This window comes from Uranotaenia lowii, chromosome 2 (assembly GCF_029784155.1).
Source record: "Uranotaenia lowii strain MFRU-FL chromosome 2, ASM2978415v1, whole genome shotgun sequence".
Taxonomy (NCBI): Eukaryota; Metazoa; Arthropoda; class Insecta; order Diptera; family Culicidae; genus Uranotaenia; species Uranotaenia lowii.
The window spans coordinates 369678343-369693199 of NC_073692.1; the positions used below are offsets into that span (position 1 = coordinate 369678343).

General features: G+C 37.4%; 1 protein-coding gene across 1 annotated transcript; it reads right to left on the minus strand.

The window, feature by feature from the left end:
• Positions 1 to 10581: 10581 nt before the first annotated feature.
• LOC129748631 (fatty acyl-CoA reductase wat-like) lies at positions 10582 to 12396 on the minus strand. Its single transcript, XM_055743292.1, has 5 exons — positions 12187 to 12396; positions 11731 to 12122; positions 11113 to 11664; positions 10925 to 11047; positions 10582 to 10861 (listed from the first exon to the last, which is right to left on the minus strand). Exons 1-5 carry the CDS (start codon positions 12382 to 12384, stop codon positions 10630 to 10632), a joined length of 1497 nt encoding a protein of 498 aa, XP_055599267.1. The 5' UTR covers positions 12385 to 12396; the 3' UTR covers positions 10582 to 10629.
• Between the last annotated feature and the right edge of the window lie 2461 nt (positions 12397 to 14857).

The following is a 14857-nucleotide window of genomic DNA, read 5'->3' on the forward strand; positions in this document are numbered from 1 at the left end:
GCACCCTTATGCTTTTTCTTTAAAAACATGTTTGACAGAAAAAATGTAAAATTTAAATCGAACAAAAGTAAATATTACTGCAATTGGTGCTTTATGCGTTATGACATCACAAATACATCAAAAGCTATAAATTTTTAAAAGTTTTCATTTGATTTTTCATTAAAAAACAAAGTTTGTTGCAACTTACCCCTTTTTCTTACGGCTCGTTCGTAAATTGATTTTTTTTTGGGTGATGCATCAGTCGATCGATTTTTTTGGTAGATGTCAAATCACTTTCCAACGCTTTTGCATACGTCTGTTCATAATTTACGAACCCCTGCATCGATAAAAAGAATCACTTCGAAAGAAAAGATCAATTTACGAACACGCCATTAGTAGGGTTAAAATCGCATGTTTTTGTAAATTTTAACCTTTAAACTTTTGGTATACAAACGATATGATTAGATGTGTTGCAGAGAGTGCCCCAAATGACCCGACTTTTGAAAAAGTTATGCGTTATGTTAGTACAAGATCTCATGCCAAATTTGGGCCAGATCGGATCACGGGAAGGCCGAGTCTGAAATTTGTATGGGATTTTGAGACATTTTGTTCGGAAGAAACATGAAATACCAGTTTTTCATCAAAACCTTTAATTGTCGTTGGCCGTATCGAAAATGGTTTTTCTTAATGCCTAAATTTTGAAAAGTATTTCATCCGAAGACTGCATTTCGATAAGATTTGAGATAAAAGAGTTATTAGGCTTCAAAAATGGGCTAACTTTTTTAACGTTGGTATTCATCACTGTTTATGAGGTGTCAATATGTTCGACCGCCCCGACTCATTAACAGTGATGATTACCATCCTTAAAAAAGTTGGCTCATTTTTGAAGCCTAATAACTTTTCTATCTCAACTCTTATCGATATGCAGCTTTCGGATAAAATATTTTTCATAGTTTTAGGCTTTAAGAAAAACCATTTTTGAAAGAAATCGGCCGACGGGAACCAAAACAATTGATGAAAAACTGTTTTTTATGTTTCTCCCGAACAAAATGTCTCAAAATCCCATACAATCTTCAGGCTCGTTGAGCGACCCCGCCCCGTGATCCAATTTGGCCCAAATTTGGCATGAGATCTTGTACTAGGCCTAGGGTCAATTTTAGCCTGCAGCGCATAACATTTCACAGGTTTTGAATTTCCCATTCAAATTTGGGGCAGTCTACCGGGTTGCATGCTGCCCCAATTGACGGTACATCAAATAATGCATCCTCAAAGTTCTAGGTTTCAGTTTGTTTTGTTTACTATTATGAAACCTTGCTTTCTGGAAATGGACAAAAGATCTCGAAAGTGTTGATACACTAAGGCAAACATATTCTTTAGATTTGTAGTACCGTAAAAAGGGGTAAGTTTGATCACTTTTTCCAATATTTCTCGATCAATTTTTAAAACCAAATCAAATGACGCGAAATTTGTTCAAAACAATGTATATTAAAACACGGAAAGATATACACTACTGGACGAAATAAATTATACGTTCACTTTCATAATTTTCAATTCCCTGTGTCTATAGTTACATAAGGCATATCAACTAGAAATATTCGGATGAATTTCAGTGTTTTTGGTACACCAATGATTGGTGTAGCCTGCTTCTCGAGAAACTGGAATTGAAAAAAAAACAGATATATTTTTAACAAAATACAAAATTCGTAAACCTTATCTATCTGTATCATTAGTCTTTAATCCAAGAAATAAATTCCAATAAATTATATTCGATTTTTCAACCTCACATAACACGGAAAATAATAAAAAGGTAAAATATACCGAGATAGCAAGGTGAACGCTCGTGGAAACCGGAAAGGTAAATTTTAGCTTTTCGAGATGAAACTCACCTCACAGTGAGGTAAAGTTTACCTGAATCGAGCTGAAAAAAAGGTACAATTCATCAAGAGAAAAGCCAACTGCAACGTTGATAAAGTCGCGAATGCCATAATGATGGTAAAACGACTATAATCGAAACAAAAAAAAAACCGAGAGAAAAGGTAAATCTTACCTCGTAGCGAGATGAAGTTAACCTGGATTAGGCTAAACAAAACGGTACAATTCATCTCGAAAAAAAAAAACTATTTTCCTAACCCGTTTATTGAGGTTAAGCTGTTTTGTCATTCAGGAACAAGTTTTGCTTCGTGCCCAATGTGCAAAAATCGAAACAGAATGGTGTTTTCTATTATTATCAGATATCATTTAGTTGTGCTTGTTCTTGTCATAATACTTTGCTTTTGTTTCAGATTGGCCCACAGAGCTTCAAGGTGTATTCCACGTCATCCTCCAGATATCATTCCGGAAAAGCCGGACCTGACTTAATTAGTCGAACAGAGGAGTGCATGAATGAGTAAATGCAACGCAGGAGGATTCAGCGGCCATGATGGCTCGGAAGAACGCGAATGGAATCGCCACAAGCTTGGTGAAAAAAAAGCCTGGTCTTAAAATACAAGAAGTTCCTATTTATCTGAAATAAAAATCAATTTTCTAATGAATTATGTTTTTTATTGAAGAAACCAACCAAACCAACTAGCATTTACCTTTTAAATCAGTGAATGGGGAAACGGTATTATTACTATAACAGAGAATTACTATTTAGCTAGGTGAATGTGAAAAAGGTAAAATTTACCTTTTTGATAGGTGATTGAAAAAAAGGTTAAACGAACCTTTTTGATAGGTGAAAGAAAAAAAAGGTAAAATTTACTTCGAAAGAGGGGTGGAAAAAATCACCTCACTTCTCAGTAAATTTTACCTTTTTTTATTTTCCGTGTGAGAAAAATTTGAATTTTGCCATTTTTATTTTTTCTTATCGCGTTCAGATTGGTCTGGTTGAAACCAGGCCATCCAAGAAACTACTGAACCGATTTCTACAAACTTGAATTACTTGAAGACATATAAAACTTTTTTATTAGGTTGATCACAGGTTTTTTTTGCATACCTTTTTCTATTTTTTTTTATTTTGTCGATCAATTTTTATTCAAATCGTCCAGAAAGTGTTACTTGCGTTATGCTCTTTAAAAACCAAGACAACCAAAAGAAGCAGATTTTCACGTACAACAAATTTGCCGAAGAAAGCATGTTATTTGTTCAAAAGTTCAGAAAATTATTGATGATTTAGTTTCTTTAAAAAAACATGTTTCTGCTCAATTCAGGAAATTATAATTTTGTTATAAGCAAACTGAACAAAAATGGTAAAAAGAGAAAAAAAAAACATTAAAAACCTTCTAGGGGAGATGAGGGCATAATGGGCACCTTAAGGAAAATGCTTATTTAACCATAGAGAACAGCTGTAATATGTGAATTACATCATTGTTTCGTGTTCCGACACTCAAATAGTCTATTGTCTAATTGGATGAAACTTGAAAAAGTAGATAAAAACGTTTAAAGATGCATTTTAAAAATTTTTGCCGAAAGCTGAAAACCAGTCACTGTAGAGGCATAATGAGAAACCCCCCGAGGCAGTATGAGCACAATTAATGAAGGCATAATGAGCATTTTCTGCCGGGGAATCTAGCAGCGAATTCGACTCGATGAAGTCAATTGAGTAATAGAGCTACAGCTCAACTTGTATCGTCTGACGATTTGGCCTATTGGTTAGATGTCGGAGAGATAATCAGTAGGCTCGAGTTCGATTCCTGGTGGAGGTGATTTTTTTTTCTTCTTTTATCATTTATGATCATGATTGCACTAAACGGTGAGGCGTAGATTCATCAAACAAAGCAAAAACAAAATAATCTAGGTCTGTTTGTAGAATTCAAGGAATTAACACATGTTCATACATTATGTTTCTGGTGTTTTGTTTGACGGATGATGCTTTGATGCTATTAGCCTATAATGTAACAATAAAAAAAATCAATCATGAATGGTATGTGCAAAAAAAAAATCCCCTCGAACAGGAATCGAACTCGAGTCTACTGATTACCTCTCCGACATCTAACCAATAGGCCAAATCGTCAGACGATACAGGTTAAGCTGTAGCTCTATTATTCAGTTGACTTATCGAGTTGAATTCGCTGCTAGATTCTCCGGCAGAAAATGCTCAATATGCCTTCATTGAAAGTGCTCTGTTCGCCTCTAGTGAACAAATTAAAGTAAAAACGCATTTTACAATTGATTAATGTGAAAAATCAAAAATTTTATGATGCTGAAAATTTAGAAACAATGTGTAGATCATGTTGCAGTGCGTACATTTCAGATCAAGATGATTTAAAGGTCATAAAAGCTTATTTGGTGGTGCTCAAAAATTATAATATTTTCGTCACTTGAGAACCTAGCTGGTTATTATTTAATATTTCTGTAAATATGAAAAGGATATTTCTTTTTTGGTGAAAAATTAATACTATAGGTAGTACGAAACAAGTCCTCATGAAAATTTGTTTAAGAAAATACGTACTTATGTAGAAAAATGGACTTCTCATTATGCCTCGGGTGCTCGTTATGCCCTCATCTCCCCTATTATTTTAAAATTAAGAAAGTGAACAATGATATTTAGTCAAAAAACATTTAAAAAAAAAATAACTTGTTAAAAAGTTCAAAACCGATGGTTTTAAAGAATTGTTCTGATTTTTTCGGTTTTCTGCAACAATCATCAACACATATTGTTTTTCGTGGTTTGCGTTCGGACCAAATCCATTATATTCTGTTGCTAAGTATTCCTGGGGCTCGTTCTGCTGGATAATTAATGACTGATAGACTCTGGCATTTAATTTTAGCAGCTTGATAATCACTTCTTAACTCCTAAAATTTTGGCTCTGTTTCCAAAAGAAACCGGAATTAAAGTAGCAAAATTTCAAAAAAAAAATGCCAAAGACTTATCGGTAACGAAATTTTCTAATGAGTTTTTGAATGAAAATCTTTTAAGTTTTTTAAGTTTCAATATTTTCTCCACTGCTCTTCTTCCGAAGATTCTGGCCCATTTTTTTACTTCAAAACGGCATCAACTTGCTCAGGATGAAAGAGTAGGCTGCTGCTGTGAATGACGGTTGTGATTATTTTTTGCTGCCTTTTAAACCCTGGAAAAAAAATTATTTCTAAATTGTTTTTTTTTGTGTTGAAGAAATTGTTCAGAAGTTTGATGCTTTGAATTTGCATCGTATTGATTTCTTGTTTGGTTGATGTTTTGTGGTGTATAAGCCTAATTTATTGCCAAAATTCGTGGATAATGTCTAGTGACCGCTGCGACAGCTGGAACCGGTGCCAGAGCTGATTGGAAAGACGAAGAAGCTTGTAACCAGAGCATCGAGCGTCTACACATAACGACTGATGAATCGTACAAAAAGCTCAAGGGAAAGTACATTTCCGGGAACGTTGACTTTAGCGATGTACTCGGGAAGAAATTTCGCTAGGGGTACGAAGTGAACAATGGCTAGGAATCGCCGGTTCAAACATGTTAGCAGTTAATAAACTGATGGAAGATATCATCGTCCCAGGCCTGTCTGGATAAGCGTCAACCCAAGAAGTTTCTGGTGAGATCATTTTTTTTGTTTTTATTTCTGATTTATACTGTAAACTTTAAACATAATCATTTTATAAACTAACCCTATAAAATTATAAGAAGCGTTTGGCAAGGAACTCCACGCTTCATCTCCCCCTTGTTCCCGTATCTTTTGCGTTTTCATCACATGGTTGGCCTGGCCGTAGTAAAATCTGCAATGCATGTTCTATGTATCAGATACTATGTTGAAAAGAAAAATGAGGAACGCAAGTTTTTCATTTTCCAGGACGCATACAAGTTTTGGCCATGTTGGTGTTAGAAGAAGAAGAAGAAGAAGAAAAAGGCATCAACTTGCTTATCAAAAAAGCCAGTCAGATGTTGAGCTCTGTCAAAAACCACATCTAAATGTTTTTCGAATTGTTTCGACGTTTTCAGATTTAACTCTTCATCATCGTAGTCGTAGTGTTTAAGGTTGTTTATAAATATAAGATCGTTCATCGGTGCACAAGTAGCAAGGAGAGCTTGATAAAACCCTTTTAAATGAACTGATACTACAAACTGGACGAATTTTTCAAGTTCCAAAATATCCACTTGAAATTGTTCTCTAAACAAATACATTTTGAGGTCGTAAATTGCTCTAGCCATCCACCTTGCGTAATGTAGAGCACCTGGTCTTCGAAATTTTACTTCCTGTTTTTCATTTAGACAAACCAAAGTTAGTTGAAGAAGTTCTAGATAATCTTCACGAACGAATTTCTGAAGCATCATTCATTTGCTGAATGATATCAAAGAGGCTGTTTCTATTTTGTTGATTGTTCCTTAAAAGGAAAAAAAGCAATTAGGATTTCGTTTGAGATGATATTAGAAATATTACCATCACTGAATCCAGTGTAATGATTTTTGTTGATTCTATCCCATTCTGATCTGAACTGTTTAAATAAATTGTCCTCAGGGGCGGTAGTTGGAATTCCGAAACAGGTTCGATACGCTGTCATTAAAATGGGCTCATATTATTTATGGTGCCTGCAAGAAAAATCAAGCAGTTTTCTCCCGAGCCAACGTTTTAAAACGGGTGCCGCACCGTTTTTTGCATCCGAGGTAATATTGGTTGTATTATAGCACTTGGCGCAAATAAATTTTTCAAAGTTCCAAATTTTCAAACTTTGGTGTATTTCTTCTACAATTGATTTTGCTGTACCGCATTCAATAAAATTACAACTTATATTTGCTCCATTGAATCTGACGGTTTCGGTAACGGTTTCTTAGATACCAAGCGCCGAAAGAATTTTCCAGTTAGACGACGGATTGTAGCTGTAGGACGTACATATGGTGTCGAACCGCTGATGGTTGGTTTATTAGCTCCGTTATAGATTTTTTTCAGAAAGGTTGCCTAGCAGTACATTATCAATAACTTTTTCAATGTTTAAATAAATGACATACTTTCTTCGGCAAATTTGTTTTTCGTGAAAATCTGCATCTTTTGGTGGTCTTGATTTTTTTAAACATAACGCAAGGTACACTTTCTGTGCGATTTAAACAAAAATCTATCGGTAAAATGAAAAAGTATATTAGAAAAAGATATGCTAAAAATACTGTGAAACATAATATGGAATTTTAGTATTTTTCACGTAAAGTTTGTAAATTGAACAAAATTTTTAGAAAATATAAAACTCATATGTTTAGTGTAATACTTCTGAATCAAATTTTCTTATTACGGAAATTAACAAATGAACTTTTTTCAAAAATCGACCCAGTGCGACCTCTAAACATCATTTTTCTGAGTCACCGCCATAGCCCCAAGAATTCCAGACATAAGGCTATTTTGGGCCACCCTACTGTTCAACTTTTTAAAGGGTGATACGGTCAAAATTTTGTCAAGGGAAAACGCGTGTAAATCAGTGAAATCGTTTATTTAAAAAATCAAATTTAATTTCTTTTTCAAGTTTAATTAGCATAAAATTCAGGAAAAATATTCAGTTAGGCTTCCGCTTTTCCAAATCCGAATTGCCGGGCCTTACGCTTAACTTAACCCCTGCCATCAGATTTTGTACAGCCATCTCGTCCACCTTCTTCGCCGCAAAAAGCCAGTTTGCCTTGAACTGCTGCTCGTCCTTAGCAGTTTTTTTTGTCTTCTTTAGGTTCCGCTTGACAATAGTCCAGTATTTCTCAATTGGGCGAAGCTCTGGCGTGTTGGGAGGGTTCTTTTCCTTGGGAACCACCTGCACGTTGTTGGCGGCGTACCACTCCATGGCCTTTTTACCGTAATGGCAAGAGGCCAAATCCGGCCAAAACAGTACGGAACAACCGTGTTTCTTCAGAAAAGGCAGAAGACGTTTATTCAAACACGTACGTTTCTTGGTTGACAGTCCCGGAAGCTATGAAAATGCTTCTTTTCAAGCCACGGGTATATATGGCTTGCCAAACCAGATATTTCTTCGCGAACTTTGACAGTTTCATGTGCTTGAAAATATTTGCTATCTTTCCCCTTCCTTTTGCCGTATAAAACTCCTGTCCCGAAAGCGGCTTGTAGTCGGCTTTGACGTAGGTTTCGTCGTCCATTACCACGCAGTCCAAATTCGCCAGCATCTTCGTGTATAGCCTCCGGGATCGCGCTTTGGCCGTCGTATTTTGTTTACCATCGCGATTTGGAGTCACTACCTTCTTGTAAGTCGATAGTCCGGCTCGTTTTTTGGTTCGATGCACGGTAGTAGACGATACACCCAGCTTATTTGCAGCATCTCGGAGAGAGAGGTTGGATTGAGATGAAAGTTTCCACATAGAAGTTTTGAAAGACGCTCTATTGCTTTACGGTTTTAAATTTTGGGTCAGGGGTTTTCAAGTTACTGACGTTATTATACATATGATCGAATAGAAAGTATTCCACAAGGGAGTTTTGAGGGACTTAAAATTGGTTTCAATTATGAATTTCGGGTCATTTGACGGTAAAAGAGGCCTTCAACCTTAAAAGTTCAGAGTTTTGTGTAATTATGTTGTGGGAGGCAGGCTAATGATTCTAGGTATCTATTTTAATTGTGTAAAGGAGTCGGGCATTAAAAAAATAATACATGTTTCTGTCATAATGTCTTGATTTAGCTATCGATCGAGAAGAAAATACTTTAACGGTAATTTTATCAAAAAGCCAATCAACCTCTTAATTTGAATTTCAAGTTGAAGGACAAGAAGAAGCGACGACTTTAAACACTGTTGAATGTTTTACCCAATATTGTCGAAAAAATGCATCGGATTCCATATTTTAAACTCATCTTGATGTATTAATGATTGAACGCGAAACAGAGTTCGCACAGGATTAGCTTGTCTATATATATAAAAATGAATGTTTGTCTGTCTGTCTGTTCCCTATAGACTCGGAAACTACTGAACCGATCACCGTCAAAACTGGCATCTGAGGGTTTTTGAGGCCGGGGATGGTTTCTGTAATAGTCAAAACTCCATCTGACTTAAGGAAGCAGAGGCTTCCATACAAAATTTGTAGTTTTTCGAAACAAATTAAAGTCATGACATCCATTTTCTTGAGATTTTTTTTTCCTTTGGGCGGTTTGTTTTTCGTCTCTATGGTCGAGGCGTCGTCGCCAACGTCGCAAAAGGAAAGTAACCCAGGCATAGCATACTGATCAGTAGGAATATTTTGGCGCGTATTTCTCAACCAAGCATATTTTCTTTGAGGGGTTTGTTTTTCGTCTCCATGGGCGAGCAAACGTCGTTGCAAGAGGATAGTAACCAAAGCACACTGTTCATTGATTGCTGGAAAATTTAACAATAAGGCGCCAGTTTCTCAAACACGTGGGGCGATATGCAACCTAGATGTGTTTTTTTCTTGCTTATTTGATTTGTACACAGCACGTGGTAATAAATGACGCCTAGATGTGACACGGATTGGTATTTTATCAATCAAATCGAAACCGATTGAAAGATTTGCAAAAATACTTCCATATTTAGTTCGTGTTAATGTAGGTAGCATTCGACTTTTCATTCAAGGAACATTAGAACATGTTCAAACGTTCAACTTTTTCTGTTAAAAAAAATTAAAAAAATATGTTTTCTTCTAGAAATTGTTACTTCGGCCCAAATACACAACTGAAACGAATTTAGAAATGAAAATGGAAGCTATTTATTTTAAATAATTCTGAAAAAACTATCGTACTTTTTGGTACTTAACATGAAAAGTGTTTTTGTGTTACATGGCTGCATAAAAGAGACTTTTGATTCGCTTCGTTTTTGAAAAGCGAGACTTTAGAACTGATATTCAACTGGACGCAAAATTTTTAAGAGAAATTTTTAGTTTACCCTTAAAATGTTAAAAACAATATTCCCTTCTGTCAACTTACACGGTGGGGCAAGGGCAAACGTCGAACTTTTAAGAAATTCATCTTCAAAATGATTCAATATGTTGGAAAGACCGAATTCCGAATGTTGAAACTGCAGCGGATATTGAAAATTCTTAAATGTCTTTGTAAATGAAGGTTATTCCCTTTGAACAGCATTCGATTTTAAAGCCATTACTCTGACGCATCTGTAAATAAGCTTTGCATTAACACTTGCCCCAATATACGGGACAAATGTTTTTGCCTACATTTTGAAATATTTGACTTTCAAAGAGAAAATTTAAAAAAACCGCTGAGAACTTATTTAGTGATGCAACTGATATTTTTTTAAAATATTTATATGTTTACCGGAGTAAATTTATTTAAAAAAAAAGAAATTTGCACTGTATTTGATACATAACTAATTTAATATTTTTTTCATTACCATGATAAGTGCTGTTTGGGTATCGAGCCGGTTCAATTTGCCTACCTTCTTCAAGCAGTGGGGGACAAAATTGAACATCTTTGAATTGCAATTCAGAACTGCAGCTGCAGCTCTCATTTCAAAGTTGTTGGTTCTGAAGTATGATGAGGTTTGATTCAAATAAATGCTCTCTAAAATCTAAATTTGAATAAATTTTTACAAATTACATTTATTTCCGGAAGGTGTAGCAAAGCACAACGGGTCAGCTAGTTTTGAATAAATATGACATCGAAGCTGAGATTTCGGAAAAAAAAAACATTTGTTGAAATTATAAAGTATAACTCTTCATCATGCATCCTTTTAATAACTAACTAAGGGCAGTTCACAGTAAATTTTCTTAACATTTTTACCTCACATTTAAAATAAAATAACAATTATAAGTAACAATTTATGAGTGGGTACGCATAAATGTAAACTAGTATGCTCGAAACACCATACCAAATTAGTTTGAGAGCTCGATCAAGCCAAACCATCCGATTGAATTGGATCACAGCTTGCGGCAGGGTGGAATCCGGATCCTTGAATAGATATCGCCTGCCGCCTTTATGGCAAACTAATCCGTACTGTGTTATTCCTTCGTTCATATAGGCCAGACCAAACTGTTTGCTGTAAAAAAAATGTAGCATAATTGGACTGAAATGTTCGTATCATCGGCTGAACCCAACTCACCGATCCTCCTCCAGAATTTCCTTCTGCATTCCGTGATAATTATCCGAATGAAATATCCATTCCGCATTGAATCTACCAAGCGTAACAACGGCATGGAAAATTTTCCTCTGCAACTTCATTAACCTTAAGGTAAAAGATAAAAAAACAACTAGAAATCTTTCTCAAAGCTTATCGAGCACCTAACTTACATGGGTTTGTGGCCAGTTGTTCGAAGCACAATATCAAACAGTAAACTTGGCAATAGTTGGTACAAGAAAAATGCCAAATAGTACGCAGACATGCAACAGTAATTGGTAAAACTTGGTTTCCATAGCATTCGTGAGACCGGAAAAATTTCATTCAATCGAATTCCTTCATCAACCATTAACCAGAATGAGGCCGATTTATGTTTGTGGGGAGCACAATTGTAAACCGGAACCGGAATCGTAGCTTCAGCAGAAGCATGAGCTCTCAACCAGGCAGCCACCAGAATTGCCTTGATACAAACATCCACTGGAATACAATCGATATGAGCTTTCATGTTTATACAGCCTGTTCGCAGCACTCCAGAAGCACACCCAGCTGCGAGACCAGCCGGTCCGTTGAAGTTGTCAATCCATCCTGGTAGAGGTTCTTTCTCAGCACTTGTAACGACCGCAGGCCTAAAGATAACAACCGGTAGACGTTTTCCATAGTCATTGGCCACGTGCTCGGCAATCGACTTGGAATAGGTGTAGGTGTTTGGAGAATCACCCAATAACCTGCGCGATAAGAACGTCATACATTTACTTCTCAACCATTCAACAGGTATGGCAAGTTCTACTTACTTAGCCGAAAGGACCTCCAATACCTCCGTATTGAGTGTTTCCGCCAGTTCAATGGATTTTTTCCAGTTCATTTTGGCAGGATATAATCGTTCCTCGATTTCAGCCAATTCGCAATTGCTAAACGTGGTCGAAACGTGTATGAACGCTTTGAGTTTCTTCAAAGTTGAAGCCCACTCCAAAGCCTCTCGAGTGCCTCGAGTATTCAACAAAATTGCCTTCTGAAGGGGATCATCGAACCGAACACTGGCCGCAGCGTGAAACACAAACTGGACATTCTCCAGCTGCTTCCAACTTGCATCATCTAAACCTAGCTTCAACTGAGAACAATCGCCATTCACTGGTACCAATTTGTCCAAAACTTTAGGACAATTTTGACGAATCACATCGAATAACTAGAAACGATGAAAATGTTTAAATTTTCAAACTTGAAACCACTGTAAACGATCGACCACCCACCGGAACCTTAACCAATTCGTCAATCCGATCGGATCCCGTCTTTCCTCGACGCTCTCTAATTAGAACGAACACTTTTCCCACACCCGGACATGATCGAAGCAGCTTCTCGATCAGCACTTTACCCATGAATCCGGATCCACCGGTGATGAATACATCGGCACCAGAAAATGTGTCCGGAATGCTCCTTAACGATGACATCTTCACTTGGTTCTCGGCAACTATCGACTGATTACAACCATCGTGTACCAGCTGAAATTTGTAAATCCTGCACCTGACAGGGCTAACTAGTAGAGAGGTTATTGCAAATCATTGGATATTCAAATCGAAAAGCTGCCAACCAACGGCACAACCTTCCTGGGGCAACTTTGAACTCGTGCAGTCATCAACTGTCGGTTCGATCGACTAGATACCTACGTCATAGTTATTTGCAAACAATGTTGAACTATCATCGACTAGGCGTTTGAGCGGAATGTTAGAAGCAAAAAGTACAATCGAATAAATTTACTCGAGCAAATTGGTATCCTTTGAACCGGAGGTGAGTAAAATTCCGAACCTATAGAAGCAAACCCATTCTGGTTGTATAAAATTACTATTGACATCTGTCTAGATTTACGAAAGGATATGTTGTATTAACAAACGAAGGGTTAAAATAAGATGTGGCGAAAAAACTCATTTCTTTATTCTTGATTGTAAAGTATTTGACATCAAAGCTAGTGAACTGAAATCATTTTTCATGTTCAGTTCAACCTCATTGGAATATGCCAATTACTCTACACTCAGGACCTTTGCTTTGAGTAAGCCAAGCAAGTACTAGCATATCCCAATCAAATCCACCGGCAGGCTCAGACCTTGACCCCATTCGTCGAACGCGTTTTAGCGACAATGTTCTCAACGAGCAGGTTCTAATCGATGATCTGTGCCAATAACGATTCAAGATCTAGGATGGAGATGTCTCCTTTTTGCGGAGTTACTTACCTTTAGCGAAACTCGCTGGCCGTACGAAAGGTTTAGAAACTATACAGCTGATTCGAGACGATCTATGAAATGCGCTTGTTATATATTTGTATTCGGATGTTTTGAATGTCATTCTATTAGGTTCGCAGTTCGCGGTTATCTCAAACTCTTTTAGAAGGAAACCATATTATTCGGGTGAGTTTCCTGCCCTTTGGTTTAACCCTATGGTACTCCGTCAAAGAGAGCCTGTACTGATACATCGCACCCTGTCGCTTCATAACGTTTTCAAAGAAACTTCAAAATAACCGTCAAAGCATCTGCTTCTTGAAAATTTTCAAGCACCGAGGCAAACAGGCAAGAATCCCATCACGACCAACTCCGAACAGTTTCTTCACTTTCACTTGCTACAGTAAAGAACATAGCTATTGTGGCATCTTGAAATATGGAATGAATAAGAGACAAGCTCTGAACATCAGCGATAGCAATCGCTATAATAAAGGATCTCTAAATTATCTAGATATCGATAATGTCGGTAATGAACCAATCTCCAGAGGAACCCTGAAAACGGGTCGTCGGGGATTTGGCAGCTACGGGACGTGAGATTGTTTATGTTTTACGACAAGTATAAGTTCAGGTTTTACAGTGGCATATAAGATTGCATATTCTGCCGAATCTTGCATATCCACTCATTCTAGGCAATATCTCGAGCTGATAAGTTTAAGCAGGTGAAGGTCTCGTAGAAGTTGAACTCTTCATACTTCCAGTTTACCCAGTCTGAAAGCTGCAGGATCAAAGTACACACCAGCAGCACCCGCTGCAAATGATGATGAGCTGTTTGCGTCGTTCGCCGGAAGATCAAAATTATCCAAAATTGCTCTTGTCCAGGCGTACCTGCAGATGGAGGTTGCACCCGAAGACAGAGAAATTCTTACTCTGAACACGTACCGCGGACTTTATCGTCCGAATCGACTGATGTACGGCATATCATCAGCTCCGGCAATCTGGCAGCGCCAAATCACCGATCTTGCAAGGTATCGAAAGAGTTAGCGTTTTTCTCGACGACATTGAAGTAACAGGTCCTACCGATGCGGTGCACCTGAGTCGTCTTGAAGAAGTTTTGCGACGATTGGCCTACCAAATTTTTCGTGTTTATCGAAAAAAGTGCAAATTTCTCACCGATTGCATACAGTACTGTGGGTATCTCTTCGATCAAGTAGGTATCCCCTAAAAACTGAAGCAATCCAAAATATGCCGCGGCCGAAGCACAAAGATGATGTTCGCTTCGTCGGCCTAATTAATTACTACGAGAGTTTTTTCCGAGCACAGCGATTCACCCGCTCAACATCCTGCTGATAAAAGAAGTTGACTTCGAATGGACCAAGAAGTGTAACGTATGGTTGAGTCACTACCCAGCACTGTTAAGACTCCCCCAATTCTTGCCTCAGGGTCGGCTTTTCGAATTCAAAGAACTACAAGGAAACGCTAAATGATTAACTTTCGAGCTTTGCTCGCCCACTTTATTCCCCTTATTCAAAGGTACAAAAAGGCACTTGTCGACGGATCCGCAACACAATATATATTGGCACAATCTTTCCTACCTCACACGTCTGCTCTCGGGCCTCTCCCTTTGCGTGTACCTCCTCCTCGTTCGGAACCGGAACCGGAACTACCGAATTGCTAGGGTCGGTTCGGTTAGCCAAAAGTAGTTCGCGGCCTG

Coding starts and splice junctions, on each gene's coding strand:
- LOC129748631 (XM_055743292.1), bottom strand. CDS start 12,384: ATGTCATCGTTAAGGAGCATTCCGGACACATTTTCTGGTGCCGATGTA. Junction 11,665..11,730: donor TTGGAGGTCCTTTCGGCTAA/GTAAGTAGAACT, acceptor CTTATCGCGCAG/GTTATTGGGTGATTCTCCAA. Junction 10,862..10,924: donor GAAATTCTGGAGGAGGATCG/GTGAGTTGGGTT, acceptor TTTTTTTTACAG/CAAACAGTTTGGTCTGGCCT.